This window comes from Podospora pseudoanserina, chromosome 6 (assembly GCF_035222485.1).
Source record: "Podospora pseudoanserina strain CBS 124.78 chromosome 6, whole genome shotgun sequence".
NCBI lineage: Eukaryota > Fungi > Ascomycota > Sordariomycetes > Sordariales > Podosporaceae > Podospora > Podospora pseudoanserina.
In genome coordinates, this window is record NC_085925.1 from 749,403 (window position 1) to 771,708 (window position 22,306).

A 22,306-nucleotide genomic window follows, 5' to 3' on the forward strand; every position below is an offset into this window, starting at 1 on the left:
TGGTTTTGGGCGAATGGTTTGGTGTCTTTTTTCATTGTCAGGCTGAGCTTGATGGAAGCTCTTTAGTATTAATGCGCCCTGTTCAGAAGCATGCGTTTTGACTTTTTCTTTGCTCTTTTTGTACTCGTAGCACCCTAGGCAGGCGTATTGGCGATGTGGAATCTTTACAACGACGAGACCTTGTGTCGTCTCTCTCTCACAATGGCGGGGTTTGTCTCGTCTCTTTTGGTTCGGTATTGTGTATATTGTACATAGAGGACGTTATACATCTTGCTGTCTTTTTTATACACGTCTCACTTTTTTTGCTTTCCCAGGGGGTATAATTCATTAAACCTCGATCTGGTTCTTCCAGCACGCCGGGGTGATGCCCAGCGTCTTGAGCATAAACTGCCAGCGCTCACTCCCCCTCTCCTTCTTCTCCATGTACTTGAGAAGCCGTTGCCTCTTGTGGAGGAGCAATCTCAGACTCCTCTTGTTGTTCTTGTCCTTGTAGCCCTTGTGCCCCTCGAGCGAGAGAGCCACGGCTCTGATCTTGGAGGTTAGAATGGCGATCTGGACCTCGCTGCTTCCCGTGTCTGGGCCGGCGCGGACGGGCTTGGGTCCCTGCGGGGCGTTGATGGAGGGGTGGGGGGCGGCGTGGTCGAGGGTGACGTCGGTGACGTGACGGCCAAAGGTCTCGATGCAGCGGCGCTTGTTGGCGTGTTTCCTGTCCTTTGCGGAGCCGTTGTTGAGGTCTGTGATGCGCTGGAGGGCGATGATGGCCTTTGCGACGTTCTCCTCGTGCTGTTTGAGGTCGGTGTGGGTGTCCTCGTCGAGGGGTTTGGTCAGGCGCTTGGACTGCTCAATGGCCTGCTCGATCTCTTCTTTGGTGAGGAGGTAGTTGGCCAGGTGGGGGGAGGTGGGGAGCTCGTGAGGGGGGGCGAGGGGGTTGCCGTCGCCGTCGACTGGGGGGGTGGAGAGGGGGGCTTGTCCGCCCGAGTCGAAGGATTCGACGAAGGGGGTGGTGATGCCGTGAATGGGGGAGCCCCAGGCTTCTTTGCGTTCGGCTTCGAGCTCGGCGCGGCGGCGGAGGTTGGCGTTTTTGCGCTGTTGGGTTTGGGCCCAACCGTAGGGGTCTTGCTTCATGCGGCGCTTCATTTCCTTGCGCTTTTCTTTGGTCTTTTGGGAAACATTGGCTGTCTGGATGAGGGGGAGGTGGGACAGGGCCGGGGTTGTCGTCGAGGGGGGAGATGGGCGGAGGCATACTGGGGGGTTGTGTTAGTTGCGCATGTCTCTATATCAGGCGCAAGATAGAAGGCAGCTGAGGTATAGCTTACGCGAAAGGGTTCGCAGCCCTTGGGGGACGGGTAACCTAGGAGGCATCTTGACTTGGTTGGCGTTGACGGTGGTCTCCCAGCGCTCTCCGGACCTTCAATCGCTATCCGTACGTCGGCTCACTGCTCACAACTTTCTCACGGCTGGCCTGCATCTCCCAGATTTTGGGGCCGTTTGCGCTAGACTGGACCAGGACTAGCGGATGTTCACCTCTCCCGGCAGGGTCCCTCAACTCGGCGAGACGGAGCCTCAAAATTCCGGGGCTGAATTCTGCCTGGCAAAAGCGGTCAGTAACTCTTCACTTCAGCAGCTGGCACTCGGACCGGCAGAATCACCTGCCCAGTGCACCCCCGGCTCGCCAACCACACAACCCTGGCGGGGCACCCCACACAAAATCAATTGTGTGTGCCAAATTCCTGTAGCTCCGCCTTGCAGCCGTCGCGGAATCCCGAAAAAATATATCCCACCAGAACGCCAATAGCCTCGACCTCTTTCTCCCGTCGACACGTCCTGCCGCGAGAAAGCACCGTCAAAATGGCTCCCGCTAACCTCCCCTCCATCTTCAATGCCACCAGCCAGGACATTGAGCAGCTCCTCGCTGCTCAGTGCCACATCGGCTCCAAGAAGTACGATCATCTCGAATCTTGAAAAGCTGACGATCTTTTGCTAACCTCACTTTCACAGCTTGGGTGTCCATGCGCAGCGTAAATAATCCCCTCACGACCGATTGACGAACGAAGAGAAGATTGGGTTATCTGACAGGTTTCTGCTTGTAGCCTACCTCTGGAAGACTCGCGCCGACGGTGTGAACATCATCAACATCGGCAAGACCTGGTATGTGGAGGAAACTCGGCTCGGCGAAGCTATTCGCGAAAAACGGGCCAACACCACGAATTCGAGAAGGAAGTGTGGAGATTAACACTGTTTGCAGGGAGAAGATCGTTCTCGCTGCCCGCATCATCGCCGCCATTGACAACCCGAGCGATGTCTGCGTCATCTCTGCCCGTCCCTACGGTCAGCGTGCCGTCCTCAAGTTCGCCGCCCACACCGGCGCTCAGGCCATTGCTGGTCGCTTCACCCCCGGTTCTTTCACCAACTACATCACCCGGTCGTTCAAGGAGCCCCGCCTGATCGTTGTCACCGATCCCCGCACTGATGCCCAGGCTATCAAGGAGGCTTCGTACGTCAACATCCCCGTCATCGCCCTCTGCGATACCGACTCTCCCACCGAGTACGTCGATGTTGCCATCCCCACCAACAACAAGGGTCGCCACTCCATCGGTCTCGTCTGGTGGATGCTCGCTCGTGAGGTCCTCCGCCTCCGCGGCACCATCTACAACCGCGAGGCTCCCTGGGACGTTATGGTCGATCTCTACTTTTGTATGTATAGCCCTATTTTCGTCGCAGAAAGGACAAGAATTAACTCGGCATCACAGACCGCGACCCCGAGGCTGAGGCTGAGGAGAAGGTTGAGGAGGAGAAGCTCCCCGGCGTTGATGAGGAGGGTGTTGCCGCCATCGAGTCCGGCTTCCCCGCTGCTGGTGGTGACTGGGAGGCTGCTCCCGCTGCCTTCCCCGCTGCCGGTGCTGCCACTGGTGAGTGGTCCGAGGCCCAGGGTGCCCAGTGGGAGACTGGCACTGGTGCTCCCGCTGCCGACTGGGCTGCTGAGCCCGCCAAGGAGTCTTCGTGGTAGACGACTTTGAGAAAATAAAAAGCAATTGGGGTCAGGCGTATCGGCGATATGGGCTCTGGCTTGACTACTTGTCAACACTTTTTCTCTTTCTCCCCTTTCTCCAGGCTGGCTCTCAGGCTTTTCGTTTGCAACCATTGTGTCCTTGGCGCAGGTAAAATTGACCTGCACTAATGAGGGAAAGATATCCTCTTTGGTGGCTGTCTCTGTTGCCGCCGCTGGAGAGGGGGAATGCCCTGTGGGGTCAAGAAGAGGTGGACTTGATCGTTATCTCGCCTCGCCTCGGTACAGTTGTATTTTGGACTGGGGCAATCTGGTCTAGATGGGGGGAATGTTTAGACTTTTTAGCTAACGGGAGCTGACCTGCCCTACTTTTGTGGTACTATGTGATGTTTGATGTGTGATTATGTTTCCAAAGGCTGGACTTTTTAGTGACTCTGATCATATCATGAAAAGGGGCTTCTTTGAGGGGACTTGGGCTGGGCGTTGGCTTTGACCCTGTAAATTGAGAGTCTCGAAGAGAAGAGTCTGGTCCTCGGGAAGGTACATTGTATTGATGTGGGTACTCATTTCAAGAATTGGGAATTCAGTCAGCCCGTCAGATGCTTGCTTTGGATTTGATGGTTCTGTCTGACAATGGGGGGTTGCGATTGATGTGTTCATCTTCATGGTCAACGGGGATGGGAATCGGTTTGTGCTCTCTTTCATGGTGCTGACGAGGTAGAAGTGAAAGTATTTGTTGTAGTCTTATTGGAGGAGGTCACTCGATGATATTGTATCACTACCTCTTTCACCAGATTATGGATAGCGTCGGGCTTGAGCTAGCTAGGCTGTTGGTTAAGAGGGGTTTGGTGTGTGTGGTTGTGTTTGAAAGAGGGAACTTTTCACGCTTCATGATCATGATGTCAGTGATGTGTGATATTATTGTCTGCCTTGTGGTGAGGGGTCTGTATGTGTCTTACCGTGCGTGTTGAGTGTTTGCGTGGAGGTGGTGCTTTCGTGTTGATGATGTGCTGGGGGGACTGGTTGCTTGCTGTGAGTGGAATCTTGGAGAGGAGTGGCTGTGAGGCTGCTTTTGAGGCGGGAAGGTGCGTTGATGAAGTGTGGGAGGGTTGGTTTGGTTGGTTTAGATGGAGAGATGCGGAGGGGCGTTTGGTGGAGGGGGAGGAGGAAGGATGTTGTTTTGGGAAGAGGGAGGTGGGGGAGAGGAGAGGGTGGTGTTGGAGGTTGAAGATAAATAGTCTGTCTTTTTGCCCGGGTGGAGTTTATTTCTTTTTCTCTTCTTCATCATCGTCTTGCGGCATCATCTGTGGACATTCGGTTCACTTCTTCCTTTCTAATCTTTCTCTACTTACTTTGGACTTGATGCTGGTCGTCTTGCTCCGTCATCTGACTCCTGATGTGACATCTCGTCTCACCTCTTTCTTGACGCTCTTGCCTTCTCGATCTTGCCGCTGCCTATTTGTACATGGTTATTTTCATATCTTTTTCCTTTCAGAGTTCATCTCCCTTCCCGCTTGCCAACATGGATAACCACCGAGGGGAGCCTCACTCCGTTCTATTCGACATGGGAATTGATCTGTCCGCCTATCTTCAACAACAATGTTGTGGGTTTCAGCCTGGTGCTTGACATCGCGCCTGAGGTAATCCTTCCTCCCATCAGCTTGTTTCGATATTCTTTTGAGCCAATGAGACTGGCAAGCAACAGGTCTCTTATTTCTCTTTCTTGATCGCCGTCTCGAGATGAGATTCTTCAGCTCCAGCAGACACTCGGCAATCGCGGTGATCTTCAGCTCTCACCACCTCCAACAACAGCCCCGGCGACGAGTTCTCCCATTCCACACCCCTTCTCGCATTTCATCCTCTTGACTCTCCTATGTCGCCTTCTATATACTCAACACACAACAATATCTCCATCGCCGAACCTGACCCCGTTGTCATGTTCCGCCACCGGAGCCTTTCTATCTTGTTTACCTACCCACTCACCTACCATTTCGACCTACCTGTTCTACATACAGCACCCCACCTACCGTGCTTACCAACACCTGCACATGCCACCATTGCCTACTGGACTTACGAGCGCAACCCTACCACCTCGAACCACGGCATACCCGACGCGACAGCCCGTGTGTGTAGCAGACTCCCCCGTGCCAAGGAAGGTCCTGGCCTTTTTCAGGCACCTCAGAGCCATACCAACAAGCGAGATCAGTGAACTCGCCTTGCGAAACTTCCCTCTGGTTGGAGTCACTGTCGCTTGTGCTCTCTGGGAGTACGAACTGATATCCGAAGCCATGCCTTATTGGCCAGAGAACTTGGCGAATTGCTTGAGGCTATGAGCCAGCCGACCAAGAACAACGCGGAGATACGCTGGACGGTTCGCCGTCAGCGATCGGCACCGCAAGCGTTATCGTTGTCGACCAGTAGTTCTCCCGCTCAGAGTCCCCCATGGTGGGGGCTGCCCTTTTGTCGAACCGCGAAACCGACCTACCTAGCGGGAAACATACCTTGTTACGGTGCCTTCCCGGTGTGCATATGGGCATCGAGGGCATGGCGGTGGCCAGCCAACGGCTCGTCAAAATGTCCAGCTTTTTAACTGGGAGACCACCTTCGACCTGTTTATGGAGAACACCTCGGGGTCGAGGCCTTCACGCTTTGTCTGGACCAGGAGGAAGAAGTGCGATTGTTGCAAGAGCCTTAGAGTCACGCGAGAAACGCGTGACTATACCGCGACTCACGTCAACTCCCACATCCATTTCTGCACAAGGACTGGAGACTTGCGTGTGTGAAAGGTGGGATTGGGGAAGAGGAACTGAGAGAGAGGGTATAGTCTGAGAAGGATGAACAGGGTCACGATAAAACGAGGTTTATACAATGGGGTTTGCTTATTTTGGGGTTTCTTGAGCTTTGATTGGGCCGGGAAGGATATGATGATGGAGATGAAGGGTGGTTGCTAGGTCTCTAGTGGGTACACAGGAGTTTGGGTGGATGTTGGGGAGTTTGTGAGAGACGGTTGGGTTGTTGCTCGGTTCGGCGATGTGAGGAAGTATTGTGTAGGTACGGTACCTATATTGATCTAGACCTGAACCGGCAGGCGCGGGTGATAATCGGGGTTTTGTGATGACGTAGAGATGTTTGAGTTGTTGGGAAATGATGGTGAATACAAGCGTGCTACAGAGCTCGACCAGGTTCTCTTCCAACATGTGATGTGATGTTAACTTCGGTGATGGTGGACGACTGTTTCCTGCCCGCATTTATTGGTGATCAGGATATGTGATACCAGCATTTGGACATAGGTTCGTTTGATTGGGAAGATGAGTAACTCCGTGGAGGTGCTCGGATAATTTTGAGAAGTGATGCCAATCAAGATGAAGACAATAATATCTCGACAATTTTATTTTCAAGGGAGACTCCCCATAGTTGAGATTGAAAAGGATATAAAAGTCCATTAATGGTAAGTAGGAAGCAACTGCCAACCGTTGATATTTCATGAGCAGCATAGCTTGAGTGAGAGGACCACCTTTCCCTCGCGGGTGCAATTGATAACTCTGTCGAAAGATGAATGCTTCAACTTCAACCACTTTCAAGATTCAAACACCCCAACACCAGAAACCACCACTCCAACCCACCTTGACCCAGCCAATCTCAACTCAGCAACGTCCGATTCTGAGACATTCATAGCACACCATCAAGTCAGCACGTGGTAGCAGTCAGCCTCACTCTCAACAAACATTACCATCATCGATCGATCCCGTCATTACTTTCCCTTCCCAAGAGCTGACTTGACCCCCACCTTCCCCGACCGCCCCCCGCTTTCATCCCATCTTTTTCCCGCACTCGCTTGATCATTTCGGCCTGCATACAACTTGCATGCAGCCATTCTCAAACTTCGGTTATGCCAGGAACAGAAACGTGAATATTACTTACTCCCAAAAACCATTGCTTCCCTTCCGCTGGTGTGAATTCCCGGGGCCTGACCAACCCAGCCAAGAGTAAGACGCGGCAGAACCACAAAGCGATACCCCAGAACGAAGTCGAAACGGTCCCAATGGGACAGTCAGATGCGTACCAGGGTGGTTACCATGCAGGAGGACATCCTTTGCATTGGGTTTGACAGACGAGAGAAAAAGAAGAAACACAGCAATAGCCAATTGACAACTGATACCTCGGCAGTCTTCTTACTCGTGTCAAACACCGTCACAAGGCTCGGGTAAAGAAAGTCGTGATGTCTCTCAGTTACAAGTTCACCCTCGCCAAGCCCCGCCTGACCTAGCAGTCGATCGCCATCAGTCAGATCTCGATTGGCAAGGTATGACCGCATCAAAAAAAGCTCCCAAGAAAAGATGTGTCTGTCGATCAGGCACAGGAATAACAAAACTGCCTGTGGGGAACAGTCTCGTTGGATGTTGAAAACAGTAACACAAGTAATAAGTGACGTTGCCATCGTCCGCCCTCCGGTAAACCGCATGGTCATGTCATGTGCATATCCGTACATCACCTACCTCGCATTGCATTTCTTTTCTTTGAAGAAAAAAAAAACGCAGTGAAACGTCTGTCAGCATAAGCGGCGGCGGGCGGCGGCGCGGGGTTAGGTAGGAGGGATGGGAGGGAATTGTCAGCTCGACGTCATTGCATGAGATCAGGGGTGGGCGGCCCAAGAGAAGGGAGAAAAAAAATAAAGGCAGACGCCACTCCGCAGATGTGAACTGAACCGGAGTGGTGGGAATTTGTTGAGATTGTGTGTGTGTGTGTGTGTGTGTGTGTGTGTGTGTGTGTGTGTGTGTGTGTGTGCATGTGCCTCATTTCCAGCGCAGAACCCTGGTCCCGCAGTGTCACTCCTGCAATTTTTGGGTGTACTAGCTATGAAACTGTGATTTGAATCTGATGAGAAGAATAGCCCGAGGCAGCGCGTGGATTTTGGGGTTTAACTTCCCACAACATGGAGAGAAAGAATAGAGACCAGACCCCGAAGAGCTAAACATCATCATGCATGACCACGCGGGGAACAACAGCATGAATGAGGGGTAGCAAAAGACCCAATCTCCAGGACTTTTCCCAGGATGTGGGTTCCAGGAACTGAGTTGACTCGTGGGAGACCCCCTTCTTTATCCCTTCTGGAAGCGCTGTCTGGCGGAGCACGAGGAGCTGGCCGTTCAAGCTAGAAAGATTGGAACGAGGACCGCCCGGACACGGCGCCGTTATTATGGGATGAGGAGATCTCATGACCCGATGTCGATTCGGTTCGAGGAGGAGGACTCATCTTTGTTCCAGTCCACTGGTTATTTCTTTGGGGTTCGGCCATTCCGGAACAGAGGAGGACAACCCTGAAGAATTGGATTTGAGGGGGGGGGCCGTAGTGTACCGGGGAACGGGGTGTAGTTGTGTTTGCTGGTGATGCTTGAAGCCCCACGCACGCCTGTCCCCCCCGCCCCACATCACGGTCGAGGATCTCTCTCGGTTCCCAGCCGCCGAGGTGCATGACGCAGTGTTCAGGAAGACTGCGAATCATGGGGAGAGACGGGGTGCTGCTGTGGTGACACAGAGGTGGTGTTGAACTTTGAAACCAACATGGAAAAAGAATAAGAGAAAATAAAAGCAAGAAAGATGAATGTGAGGATGTCATGGTCAAGACCAGTCAGTGACTGAAAGTGAGGTGGTCTGGGCAACGCGTGTGATCCCGGATTGGATGATCGAAGAAACCTTGCTCACCCGCATCGGCAACGCTAGTTCTGGGTCGAACCGTGCGCGCGGTACAGTACAACACTTTTGGCCAGTGGTGTCGAGGAAACGCAACTCGGGCCCATCTGAGGGATTGTCCATTGCTGCAGCTAATGGTGTAGACTCTCTCGAGACGATAGTCAACAGAATGACAGAATGATAGAGTGACAGAGTGACAGCGAAAACAACAAGAGAGGAAGGAGAAGAAAAAGAAAAAGAAGTGATGAAATTGGTTCCCCCGGTTCCATCTTTCATCCCATGCAGCCCGGTCCCACAGGCAAATTTCCCACACACGGACCTTATCCGCGCTGAGCTCAACTCACGGTTCTCCATGGCGGGCGGTTCACCGGTTGGCTGGCTCCCGCCTTGTCTCCTGTCACCTGTGGCTGCTGCACTGCATTGCATCCTTGGTATTCTCCAATCCCAATCCCAATCCGAATCCCAATCCCAATTCCTTGTCCTTGTCCTTGTCCTTGTCCTTGTCCTTGTCCTCGCCCTCGTCTTATCCTCGTCTTCCTCTTTTGCTGGTTGTCGCTGTCGCTGTCTGTTGTTGTTGTTGTTGTTGTTGAGGATTTGTTAGAATCGCAGCTGCGTGTTTGTATCACCCGTCCGACCTTTATGGCGTCGTGCAATACCCGTACGTGACTCTCTCCTGTGCTCGTTTGCCCTCCTCTGTCCTTCCCTGGCCTGTGTGATCAGGACCACCTAGACTCGCACTGGACGACTGTGCTCGCATCATCGCACTCTCCCTTTCTTCCCTTTGCCGTGCCTTATGCAAAAACTCACCCACCAGCCAAGCCCCCTCGAATCTGCAAGTCCGTTTGACTCATTCATGTCTTGCATCACAGACGTCGACGCGACAAGGAAAAGCAGCAGCATTCATCGCCGCTCTGCACAATAGGAGCTGGTTCCCCCGCAATGGAGGCCGAGCAGTCGTCGGCTCCCCTAGCGACTAGCCCGACGACGACACTACCGATACTTCCCCAATCACCACGGTCGCCAAAAACAACAACGACACCGCGGGATGGACGCTTCCGAAAGACGCCGCCAAGGCTCAGGAAGGATGGCGAGAGGCCAAAGACGGGAGGAGGCCGGGGCGCCGCTGCAGCAGCAGCCATCGGACTGGCAAGGACGAAACTATGGGCATCATCCTCAGCTGCGCATTCAAAACCGCTGCTTCCGGTGACGGAGCGGAGGTCTCAGGAGGAGAACCTGGCGGGGCGGAGAGCAAAGAAGGCCAGTGTGGACGATGAAAAGTGGGATATTGCTCCGGATGGGGGATCGGCCGGCCGAGAAGGGCGGAATTTCGCTGTCGCAAATGTCGGGCACAACGGTCGAATTTATTTGAGGTAAGCGAACACGGTGACCGGGTTCATGTTTGCCCCCCACACGGTGGGCGTTTTTGACATCTCGCTTGGGGTACCCCCGTCCCCTTGGTTGACAAAGGGGGCTTGATATATTGACCATTGTTCCTAGGCCAACCGTCCGCCCTGCCAACCAGCGTTACCCGCAGCCTCCGTTTGTGTTTCCCATGACACCGCCGGGTACTGCCGGACTTGAGCCTCTGCCATCAGATAGACATCGGGATCACCGGGACGACAACGCGCAGGGAAGGCCAGGAACTACTACTCGCCCGCAGTTTCCCCCGTCAACATCAAGCCTGACTCGCCAGGACTCGGGGGAGAAGCATGTTCAGATACGCCAGAGACATCGTCGAGCCATGTCGGATTCCACAGTGCGGGAAACCAGCGTGGCCAGGGAGTCGGAGCCGGGAGGATTCAAGATCGTCATTACTCAGCCGGGGGAGAATGAAAGACCACGAACGGTCGAGGACTTGGACATGACCAGGACGCCGCTGCTCGAAGTGTCGATTCCGTCATGGAGGATAGGAACGCCTCGGTTCAGCGTTCGCGGCACGCCGTTTATTCGTGGTTCGTCTTATGCCCCTACTGAGGATGTTCGATCAAGCCGCGCTTCGTTCTTCAACTACACGCCCGTCGATGCCATTTCCAGCATATCCAAAACCCCAGATGCAACACGACAGCACCCGCACCCTCCTGCTATGCCGCCCAACCAGGATGGAAATGCAGTTCCTCCCTCGATCCCACTACGGGCGACATATCTTTCGACCCATCTCGTGATAGAGCCCTCCATGTTTGACTCGCTGACTTTTAAGCCAGCCTGCGATGACCGATCTATTGTGAGATACTCACCCTCGGGATCCGTGACGGCAGCCACTCCACCGCGGCTCGTGGCCGAAATTACATCTCCGAGCTTTCTCGACTACGAACTACTCTCGGATTTTTTTCTCACTTACCGATCGTTCCTAGAGCCATCAGATCTTCTCCGCATGCTCTTTGCTCGCCTCAGGTGGGCATTGGGAAGGAGTGACGAGGCGGGCATGGTGGTTAGAGTCCGAACATTTGTTGCTCTGCGGCACTGGATTCTGAACTACTTCACCGACGACTTTGTAGTCGACTACGACCTCCGGTTTGCCTTTTGCGAGTTATTGAACGATTTTGTCGACGAGATCTCCCAAGACGCGATAGCAAAGAAGGTGCCGCTTAAGATTCTGGCCGAGCTGAAAAAGTGCTGGAGGAGGGTGTGTGCCCAGTTTTGGGACGGGCCAGAGTTTGACGCTTCGCTCCCGACGGGCGTCCCGATATCGCCTGGTGGCATTGCTGGCCATCGTGATCCCAGTCTGGACCCGACTTTTTGGACGGCAAAGGTTGATGATGATGCTGGGCCGCCGCAGATTGACGGGCTGATTACGCCTGTTAGTCCGAGAGGACACACGAGTTTTTTGGCCGAGGTTTCGAGGGCCGGGCATATCGACTCGGTGGTGGTGGGGGAGCGGCCGGCGACGCCTGAGAACCCTACAATACCGGATACGGAGTTTACAAGGAACCAGCAGGCTTCGCCTGGCAGCATCACTAGTGTTGATGTGGTTTCTTGCTCGCTTCCTACCAAGAGCATGCGGTTTCATCACAGCGCCGGATACCCGCTCGCTGCTCACCCTGCGGACTTGAGCTCGATGTATAATGCTAGTTCTGACCCTATTGCGACGACGCCGAGGGCGTTGGTGGGCAAGCGGGTGCGTCCGAATCACTCGCACAAGCGCAACGCGAGCCTGAGTGATTCTCTGCGTGATCATGCCACCATGACGGAGAGGGTTATCTACAAGAATGCAGAGTTTCTGCTTACGCTGCCGTATTCGGGGAGCTTGGTGAGGGGTGGTTTGATGCCGCCGTCGCAGGCGTTTGTGGAGGTTATTCCTGGCTTGTCTGGGGCGGGGTCGAGGCAGACGACTTTGTTTCAGCCGGCTGCTGAGTTGCCCAAGGAGAGCAGGCTGGTGGCGTCGGCGATGTCGGGCCAGGGGATGAAGAAGCTTTTGGGGAGTGTGCGGAGGGCACTGAGCACAAGGGGGCAGGCGCTATCATCGTCTACGCAGACGTATGTCAACATCTCGCCTATTGGCCCCAAGGGCGCGACGACGAATAGGTTACCGGGTACTGCGATAGTTCCGCAGTCTCGGGCCCGGCAGAATAACGGTGCGGGACCCCCTGTGAGGATTGATTTGTTGGGCGCGGAGATCGCCGAGGATTTTAAGAAGGCTGTGCGGGAGGATGCTGCTGCTGAGGCGGAGAATGAAGGGTGCGAGCCTCCGCCGGCGCCTGCTGGGGAGTATTCAGCCGCGCATATGGACACCACCTTTGACTTTGGACCCGATTTTGGAGTTGGGGAGATGAGGCCGACGAGCGACATGGGGATCACCACGGGGAGCAAGTCGATTGTGATTGTGGATGACACCCTGCTGCCGGAGAATCATTACCCTGCCATGACGGGGGCTTTACCGGCGGTGAATTCGAACTCGTCAATGGAGGCTTTTGCCGAGACGTTTATGCCCCACGGTGGGGATCCCACTCCGCCGACGACGCCGCCCGGGGCGAGGGATATGGGGGTGCCGAGAAGGTCTTCTTATATTCTTGGGCATCAGCCATTGCGGCACTCACAGTCTGCGGATCCGTTGCCGCCGTTTGTACCTGACATGGCGACGTTGGGGTCGTCGGAGAGCGGGAGGCCGTCGCATGACTGGGTCAGGCCGTCGTTTGATTTTTTGAACCAGACGCCTAACCGGCCGCCGTTGAGCGGTGTGAGGGCGCAGGGGCAGGGGCATACGAGGCAGGGGTCCAGCAGGTCGTTTGTGTCGAGTCGGAGTAGAGGTCCGAGGAGGTATGCGTCCTTTACAAGTGGGATCATGCCTCGCCGGTCAACGACGGTTAGGAGTTTTGATGCGACGACGTACTCGGAGGGGAGTGTAATTGGGGGGGCGGATGAGTTGTCTCAGGCGGTGATGATTCCGGAGCCGTTGAGGGTTTTGAGGAGGAGGCCGGGAGGGGATTTGAGGGCTGTTACTAACGTTGGCGAGCTGGATCCGGCGGGGGTTAGGAGGTCGAGGAGTGTGGGGAGTTTGACGACGTATACGGATTCGATCAACAGCTCGTCGTTTGTGAGGAGTCCGGTTCTGGAGATGGGGGGTGGGTATGTCGATGTGGTTGCAAGTGACTACTCGCCGCGGAGGGGGAATGAGGCTTTTTCGTTGGGGGCGATTACGAAGAAGCAGCAGCCTGTGACGGAAAAGGCGGAGAAGAAGTTGAGTTTGTTCAGCACGCACTCTTCCAAGCCGATTATGAGGCCGAGTTTTGAGGCTGAGGCGCAGAAGCTGGCGCAGATTCCGGATGATGTGGATGATGATGGGGGGGTGGAGTCGGCGTTGTTGAAGTTGGAGGGGAGGTTTGAGAGGAGGGTCCCAGGGGGGAAGTTGTCGATGGATTTGAAGGGGACAGTGCCGCAGATTGATGTTTCGGCGGAGGAGAGCGAGACGGTGGATGAGAGTAGGGTTTCGAGGGAGGAGCATAGGCATGTTCACCTGGGTGATGAGGGGGCGCATCCGTTGTCGCTGTCGACGATTCCGACTACGATCAGTGTGCAGGGGGGATTGTTGGATGTGGCTGGTCGTCAGGGGCGGAATGCGGATGTGCAGTCTTTTCTGTCGGATGATTCGAGGGCTTCGTATTCGGCGCCTTTGTTAGAGATGGATGATGAGGGCAGCAAGAGGACTGTGACGAGGGAGTGGACGGACCGGTCGGTGTTCCAGGGGCCGGATGAGGATGGGGCGACGCCGATGGATGGGAGGAGTGTTCAGGGGTCGAACCCCTCTTATGATTTTATTATGAAGACGGATAGCATGGAGAGGATGAGGGGCGGGAATGCACTGACGGTGCTGGAGGGGGGGGCGAGGAAAAGTGCGGAGCAGTCGTTTCTTGATGTGGAGAGCGATCATGACAGCGATCTGTCTTCGGAGTTGTCGATGGAGGTGATTGACTATCATGAGGCTGATGTTGATCCCTATGCACCGTCGAATATTGGGATTGCTGTGTCGACCCTTCCGGCACACCCATTGGCGGATGTTACACCGGGCTATCAGCCGTCCCATCAGACGGGCTCTAGTCCAACAAACCCCCCGTCACCGCCAATGACGCTCATCCAGGCTCTTCACCTGTCTCCGGAGACTGCTTGCGTCCCAACATTGGAGGACCATCAAGTCTGGGGCGAGAAGCCACTTCCACCTACTCCGGATATCACGCCTACTGCGACAGCCGCACCTCCCTACGACACAACACAACTGCCACGCGCTTCGCCCGCTGACCCGACAGGCACGAAAGAAGCCTTGCGAAACGCGCCTAAGCTCGAGATTCCCGATCCTCTTGCGTCCCCGGATGCTTCCATCACGGCCCCAGCAAAACTCAACGCCCATCTGCCCTTCATCCTGGCCTTCGACAGCGACATTCTCGCCCAACAATTCACCCTAATCGAAAAGGACGCCCTGAACGAAATCGACTGGAAAGAATTGATTGACATGCGCTGGAAGAATGCTGAGCAAAAAGCCGGCGGGGGGATCAACGCCCGCTCCTGGGTTTCGTTTTTACGGGACACCGACGCGAGGGGTGTGGAGGTTGTGATTGCGAGGTTCAACATCATGGTCAAGTGGGCCATTTCGGAAATCGTGCTCACGCAAGACATGGAGGAGAGGGCGAGGTGTCTGATCAAGTTTATTCACATTGCTGCTCACTGCAGGCGGTACCGGAATTTTGCCACGATGGCACAGCTGACGATTGCGCTCACGTCGAACGAGATTTCGAGGTTGACGAGGACTTGGTCCATGGTCCCTGCGTCTGACACCAAGACGCTTCAGGAGCTGGAGCAGTTGATGTCGCCGATGAGGAATTTTTACAATTTGAGAGAGGAGATGGAGGGAGGGGGGAAGATGGGCGCCAGGGCGAGCATGGAGATGGGGTGTATTCCCTTTGTGGGGATTTACACGCATGACTTGCTGTTTAATGCGCAAAAACCGTCAGAGATTGCGAGCTCGCCGACGGGGGCGCCGCTGGTGAATTTTGAACGGTGCAGGGTCGCGGCTGGGGTGGTGAAGACGTTGCTGAGACTGCTGGAGGCGAGCACGGTTTATGAGTTTGAAGCTGTGGAAGGGGTGACGGAGAGGTGTTTGTGGATGGGGGCGTTGGAGGAGGGGGAGATTAAGAGGTTGGTTGGGGGGTTGGAGTAATAGAACTGCGGGCGGTTTTTGCGACACACGCGCACACACATCATCACATCTCGTCATCACTCTATGGCATTTATTTGGCACACGCATTTGTACTATGTTTTTTTGTACAAGTACGCCGACACATTATCATCATCAGGAGCACCATCGATACCAGCCCCCCCCCCTTTTTTTGTTGTTTTGGTTTCGATTCTCGTTTCTTGGTTTCAGCATTTTTGTTTCATCACAGCACCACCAGAGTGGGTTTTCGCTTCGATTGTGTTTATTCATTTTTTATTTTTATTTTTTTATTTCTCCGAGACGAATTATCAGACCTTGCTTACTTATGGTGTTTTTTAAACGCTGGGAGGGGTTGATTGGTTTGATTTTCGGTATGCTTTTTTATTTTTATTTTTGGATTGATTGGAAGGAAAGGAGGGAGTTTCTCTCACCATTGGGGGTGAGGGTTGTTTGATATATATGGCTTTGTTTTGTTTGGGAGTGATTATTATGTAATTTTGGGAATGGGAATGGGGGAAATATTTAGATACCAAGTTTTAAAGATAAAAGATGGAGATGGGGGTTGATATGGGAAAACGGAGGGCGGGGGGTTTGAGAGGGGGAGGGGGTATAGGGGGGTATAGGGGTGTTGGGTGTTGGGTGTGGTGGTGGTATTTGGAGATATAGGTGAGATAGGGTGGAACAAATATAAAGTCAAGAGTTGAAGCTTTTTATGATGTCTTGGACTGTTATGGTGGTGATACACATATGTGATGTCTGTCGATCGTCGATCGGTATTTGTAAACAACCCGAACCCTTTTTTCTTTTTTCTTTTCTTGGCTGTGAGGGGTTTGGTCACTACCTATCAAATCGTATATTTGGGGTCCAAAAAGGTGTCCATTCTGGTGTTGTACGAGGGAGAGTCCCCGGGTGGCTGGAAAAGGCCGAACCCAGTGGGCCTTACTGACTAATCTGACACTACCCAACCCCAGCCCCTGAATCTCCAACAACAACCTTTCCTCACAAACAAACCAGAACACACGCTCGCGTTACACCAACCCCCTGAAACCGACTTCACACCACTTCTCGGTGTGGCTTCTCTTTTTGGTCCGGAACTTTGATCCTGACCTGAAAAAGATATCGTTTTTTTTGTGGTGGTACTGGTGTGCGTGCTGGATGCAGCGATGTTCCACCTAGCAGCATGCTACCTCAAGCCAAACGAGGAAGGAATCATGAGGTTGCACACCGCCTCCAAGCTGGCCGAGGAAAAGGGAGGGAAGGGGTTTGCTGCTGCGAGTGGTAGTAATGTGGAAAAGGTTAACGGAGAGGAAGGGGTGGACCGGAAGCAGGAAGGAGAGCAAGGGGTTCGGGAGGATCACAGAGATGAAGTGAATAAAAAGGATGAGAAGGATGAGGGTATTGCCGAGAGAAAAGATGGAGAAGGCGACATTGTTGAGATTTTGGCTTGACATGACGGAAGTTTTTTTGAAGGGGGATTGCAGAGGAATGGTCGGTCTTGGTGTTTTTGCCCACGACGGTGCAAGGTATGAATGAAGCACGGCGGTCAATCTAACATACCTACCTAGCAAAGCAGAACCCGCCATCTTCATAAATCCCAGCATCTTTTCTCAATAGTAAATCTCAAAGCTGATATTGCGCTACGGCAGCATATCGCCGCACGTCATACTCTCTATTCTCGCTGCTTACACCCGCCCCCCCCCTCCTCCCCTTTCCCCACAAGAGTAAAGCACCCAGGGTATATACACCCATCGACCCCAACTTTCCCAACCCCAAAAAATATCACAAACGCCGAAACCCCATTTTGTATGAACCCTCCTTTTATTTCTCCCCAAAATGCCAGTCCAACCCCTCCATGGTATCATTGTACGTGAAATAGGTAGCCTTCCTTCCCCCCCACCTCCCCAAAGAACTCCTCAACATGTCAGTCTTTCCCCCTCATCCCCACCATCCCTCACTCCACTCTCTCTTAAAATCAACACAGAGCTCCTCTGTGCTCAGCACCGCCCACTCCTAGTTAGGCTGAACAGCCAGAGCAGCCTGCAGCGACTCCAACAACTCCTGATCTTGGTGATCAGGGGTGGAATGATGATTAGGAGGTATTGGCAACCCGGGAACTGCCGGCGGCGAGGCCTGTGCTGGTGACGGCTGGGCTGTCGAGGCCTGGGGCTGGGGCTGGTATGCCGTTTGAGCCGGCTGAGCCGGTCGTGGTGGTGCCGGCGACGGCTGCGATGTTGTTGGCGAGGGGATGTGACGGTGTGGTTGTGCCTGAGGCTGAGCCTGCTGCTGGACTTGTTGCTGGGCCTGCCGGTGTTGATGGTGCGTTTGCTGCTGTGATTGCGGTGGCTGGGGCGCCTGAGCCTGATGCTGTTGTTGTTGCTGTTGTTGATGCTGCTGTAATTGTTGAGGATGCGCTTGCTGAACATGCTGCTGATGAGAATGTTGTCGCTGAGCTTGCTGGTTTTGCTGGACTTGTTGAAGCTGCTGAGCCTGTTGTTGCTGTTGCTGTGCAGGCCGACTGTGTTGGACCTGTTGGTGTTGTTGTACCTGCTGACCCTGATGATGAGGGACCTGCTGAAGTTGCTGGGCCTGCTGAAGTTGCTGGGCCTGCTGATGCTGAGCCTGCTGATGCTGAGACTGTTGGGCTTGCGGAGCGTGCTGGTGTTGCGCAGCAGACTGGTGTGACATCGTTTGTTGCCGTTGCGGAGCTGGCGGCTGCTGCTGAGCTTGATGCTGCGGAGCCTGATATTGCTGGGCCTGGAGCTGCTGCTGTGCTTGATGCAGCTGCGACTGAGTCTGACGGTGGCCTTGTTGCTGGCCTTGCTGCTGAACAGGTTGTTGAACAGGCTGCTGAACATGTTGCTGAGCGTGTTGCTGACCCTGGTTCTGCTGTTGCGGACTTTGTCTGTTCTGTTGCTGCTGTTGCTGCTGGGCTTGGTTCTGCTGAGGCTGGTGAGGCTGATGAGCCTGGTGCTGTTGGGCCTGGTGATGCGGAGAAGACGGCTGTGGCTGCAAGTGATGATACTGCGGCTTACTTGGAGGCTGCATCGACGTGCTCGGAGCCGGCGCCGGGGCTATGGACGGAAACGATGTAACCTTTGGTAGGCCGTGGTGTTCCTGAGGCTCCGACTTGACCATTGGTGAGATGGGCACCGGAGGCAAACCGCCCGATGTTGCCGTAGTCGTATTGCCATTCATAGGCCCGCTCACGCCCGGGGTGGTTGGGCTTGCCCGCGGAGCTTGCACACTTGAATGTGGGCCGGGCATCACGGACTGGTTGTTGTGTTGCATATTCGACAGCGCCATCATTGTCTGCAGCCTGGCCTGTTCTTCTTGGCTATTCTGCCGCGCCTTCTCCTCGGCTTCCTTTCTTGCTGCCTGGGTCGGAGCCCGAGTCTTGAGCTCTCCTGTGACGTGTTGCAGATAGTACGGCATTTCCGAGTTCGTCTTGAGGAAAAATAGCTTCAGATTCCTTGCCTTATCCTTCAGCTGGACCTGAGTGCGATCCCTCAGGATGGTTGAAATGGTTCCGTGCGGTCCAAAAAGACCGAGAATTTGACTCCAATGGGGACCCTTCACCATGTCCAAACCAGCCATGAGAGCCTTCTCCTCTTCAGGACTCCAAGGCCTCCGAGTCGAATGCAGGCCTTCGCGCCTCGACGTATTAGATGACTTTGCAACAGCAGCCTGCCGAGCCTTTTCGTACAGAGCCGCAGTGGGTAAAGACTGATTTGGTGGAAGGCCATTCTCGTTCGTGGCAGCTGGAGCAGCCGGGGCTGCTGGCGCGGGGCTCTGTGTGTACGTCTGATATTGGCCCTGGTGTTGTTGATTCATTTGCGCAATGTAGTGAGGATGGGCCGGGGCGTGTCCGAGATTTGCGGTCCCGACAGTCCCCGAGTATATCATAGTCGAGGTGGTGGGGAGCCCATGCGGCGGCTCTTCTGGGATTTTCGGAAGGCTGGCTGCGATTAGATTCGCCAATTCGGTAGTCGAGCTATTCATGTCATGCTGTCCAGCGGAAGAGTCCTTAATCAGCCCGCTCAGGTCATGCGACAAGGACGAATCCTTGGCCAACTCCTGCTCGATGAGCTTTTTCAATGTTTCGTCATCATGTTGACCTGACAGATCTTCGCCGTCGAGTTCTTTGGTTTCCCCAGCCATCGGAAGTTGCGCTGTTGCAAGCCTCAGCGTTTCAGCAAGGCTGTCGTGCTGCTCCTCGATTTCCATATTCGTGGCCAGAACTGGCTCCTCTTCTTGTGTGGGTATGTTGATGCCGTAGCTCCTGGCGTAGTCAACTATAACAGCCAGGTGGCCTTGCAAAAACAAGCTCAGCAACTCGGAGATTCTCTCGGGTGACGATTGCTCCGCCAACGACCCTGTTCTTGTCAGTCCACCGACATTCAGAAATCCAAACGGGGAGGAGCAAGTACTCTTGATAGATTCATCAGCGGCCGATTGGACCAGCAATTCCCTTCTTTCGCGAACCTGACCAACCAGCCGCTCCTCATCCGGATTCAATGCCAGATCTCCACTGCGATTCTTCAAAACCTCATCGAACCGAGCAGGAAACAAAGTGTCCAACACGCCCAGCGCCGGCTGCGGTGGTTGGTGATTAAGCGCATCCAAGAAGAGCCGCGTCTTCAAGCTAACTAGCAATTCGGTCAAAGAGTCCTTGTATTCGCCGTCTTCGGGGATGAAGACGCTGAAAAAAGAATCGTGTACATCTTTCAGTGTCACATCGCCTGAGCCAAACACCATGCCTGCCACCGAAGCCAAGTTTGACATGCGGATCGTCTCCCTATCTTCCGAGTCTGTGATTTCCAACTCGTCGACCGAAAGGAGGTGAGAGTCTGAGTACATCTTTCGTGTGCTTTCAAACACATTCCAGAGCATACCATAGGCCTTGTAAAACTCGGATTCGGTATGGGCAAGAAGTGCATCAGTGTCAGCTTTGGTATTCTGCGACAGTCTGATGAGGATCTGAACAGCAAAACTGCCCATGTTCAGGAGGCTCATGGACCGCATATGGTAAAAGGAGTGACGCGTAAAGTTTGCGATTTTGTTTCGTGTTTTCTCAACCTCGGGCGTGGCAGGTATTGGGTTGGTGGTCCGCACCACGTTCACATCGTAATCAGCCAGTGCATTATTCAGCATCGTTTCCAGGTCGACAGGCGCCATGTCATGCCCATTCATCTCACCATGTCCCGCTTGCTCTGGGTGTCCGAGTTGCGCCTCATGTTGGGCAAACTCCATCTTCAACCGTTTTGCCAGGCTATCATCATCATCCAGGTCAGGGCTCCTGGGTCGTTTGGCTTCACTCGGCATCTGGGCAGTAACGGGGACTCCCGGTGAAGGGTCAATTGGTGTTTGAGAGTCTGCCGGGGGTTGAGACATCGTCGGTTGCGGTAATAGCGCTTGAGATGGAGACTGATGCACGAGGGCATCCGTCTGGGCTTGGGCAGATGCTAAGAGCTGCTCTATCTGGACTGAAGGCGACTGCGCATCGAGCGCTGTGGTTGGGGTCGCAGCAAGCAGGTTCGGCGCGGGGCTCGGAACAGGGGCGGGAGTCGATGGTGGTGGGAGAGAGGAAACTGCTGCGGCTGTAGATATTAACGGAGTGGCAGGAGTTGCCGGCGTTGTTGGCGCTGCTGGCACTGTGGGTGTGGGTGTGGGTGTGGTTGTGGTTGTGGCTTCCCCATGTTGCGACGTGGGCGGTGGTGGCGGCGGAGGAGGAGCAGGAGCAGTCGGAGCCGCAGTTTTCTCAGGAGCAACATCTGGCGCTTGTTGAGATGGAGGTTGTTCAGGATCGGCCTTGATTGGACTATCGGCGTCTGGCATCGGAACATCGTCGTTGCTGCTGTTGTTGAAGGCAGCAAAGAGATCGGCCTCGAGACCGGCGAGCATCGTGTCGGCCATGTTCGCAGCTTAGAGCGCGAAGCCCATTGAACGGGGGCTGAAGTCTCGTCGGTTTGCCCCGCACACTTAGTGGCAGACTTAAACCGATCTCGAAATATGTATACGACAAAAGAAGACAGTCCAATGGGTCCGACGGCGGGTGTTGTCTCTCTTGGGCGGGCGGTGTCGTTATCGCGGTCTTGGGCGGGACTGGGGAGATGTCGGAGAAATTTTTCTGACGTCCGACATCCAAAGTTGCCCTTATTTTGTGCCCCAGCCTCCGATACACAAGCTGCGTTTATGTGCTTGAAATTCCAAGGAAATACCAAAAATCCAGCCACATCCGTCAATTCCAAAGAATACTGAGCTCAACGTGGGCGTTTTGATAACAACTACGAGCAACTCTCGTTTCATGCTTCGATTGACACTCCGCATGATCGTGTATGTCTTCAAAGAGAAGCCAGCTAGCGAAGTGACGGATAACAAGGCACTATCTAATCGGAAGGCACCTCAGCTTGCAATTGGCCAACCACAATAGAAATAGCGATCAAGGTGCGTGCGGTTGGGATCGAATACTCATGGGGGAATATAAATGTGCAAGGCTAGCTTTACAAAGGAATCTTTAGGTGCAGAACGCATGGGTTGGAAGTTGGGGATGTGATAGAAAAGTGATACGACTCAGGCTCTCATAGGACTTACCTATCTCGGTTTCCATCTTCCGCCAGCCAGACCTTGACTGGGAAAGCCGTAGAACTTCAACATGCTCATCAGGTCTCCGGCGTCACCCAGTAAGCATCAGGAAGGCCCCGAGAAAAGTCCGATTGTGTTTAAAAGAAGAGAACCGACTTTTGGTGTGCTTCACGGGTTCTAGAATCGTTCGAGTTCCGGTAGTATCGTCCACGCTGAGCCATGAGAGAGCATACGATGGTGTCTCAGAAGGTGTGGTATAAACGATAGTATCATGAAGAAGCACTGGTAGTGCGCAGCATTCGGCGGGAGGGAAGGATCTCGGCCGCCCGGAGCCTGCAGCACGGAGGACCGTTGCAACTTGACATTGCCGAGAGATGTTCCCC

General features: G+C 54.1%; 4 protein-coding genes across 4 annotated transcripts; 2 read left to right on the plus strand and 2 right to left on the minus strand.

Moving 5' to 3' along the window:
* Positions 1-204: 204 nt before the first annotated feature.
* Positions 205-1,581, minus strand: QC764_604930 (uncharacterized protein). The gene is made up of 2 exons (XM_062949002.1): positions 1,317-1,581; positions 205-1,244 (listed from the first exon to the last, which is right to left on the minus strand). The coding sequence occupies exons 1-2, from the start codon at positions 1,360-1,362 to the stop codon at positions 328-330; spliced, it is 963 nt and encodes a 320-aa protein (XP_062797220.1). The 5' UTR covers positions 1,363-1,581; the 3' UTR covers positions 205-327.
* Positions 1,582-1,848: 267 nt separating this feature from the next.
* Positions 1,849-3,964, plus strand: RPS0 (structural constituent of ribosome; the record flags this gene model as incomplete). Its single annotated transcript, XM_062949003.1, has 5 exons — positions 1,849-1,940; positions 1,999-2,018; positions 2,091-2,148; positions 2,246-2,694; positions 2,751-3,964. The coding sequence occupies 5 exons, from the start codon at positions 1,849-1,851 to the stop codon at positions 3,005-3,007; spliced, it is 876 nt and encodes a 291-aa protein (XP_062797221.1). The 3' UTR covers positions 3,008-3,964.
* Positions 3,965-8,946: 4,982 nt separating this feature from the next.
* LTE1 (Guanine nucleotide exchange factor lte1) lies at positions 8,947-15,926 on the plus strand. Its single transcript, XM_062949004.1, has 3 exons — positions 8,947-9,356; positions 9,568-10,068; positions 10,196-15,926. The coding sequence occupies exons 2-3, from the start codon at positions 9,638-9,640 to the stop codon at positions 15,342-15,344; spliced, it is 5,580 nt and encodes a 1,859-aa protein (XP_062797222.1). The 5' UTR covers positions 8,947-9,356; positions 9,568-9,637; the 3' UTR covers positions 15,345-15,926.
* A 1,321-nt stretch (positions 15,927-17,247) lies between these two features.
* On the minus strand, positions 17,248-22,089 carry TBF1 (TTAGGG repeat binding factor). The gene is made up of 3 exons (XM_062949005.1): positions 21,933-22,089; positions 19,769-21,727; positions 17,248-19,714 (listed from the first exon to the last, which is right to left on the minus strand). Exons 2-3 carry the CDS (start codon positions 21,252-21,254, stop codon positions 17,352-17,354), a joined length of 3,849 nt encoding a protein of 1,282 aa, XP_062797223.1. The 5' UTR covers positions 21,255-21,727; positions 21,933-22,089; the 3' UTR covers positions 17,248-17,351.
* Positions 22,090-22,306: the final 217 nt, after the last annotated feature.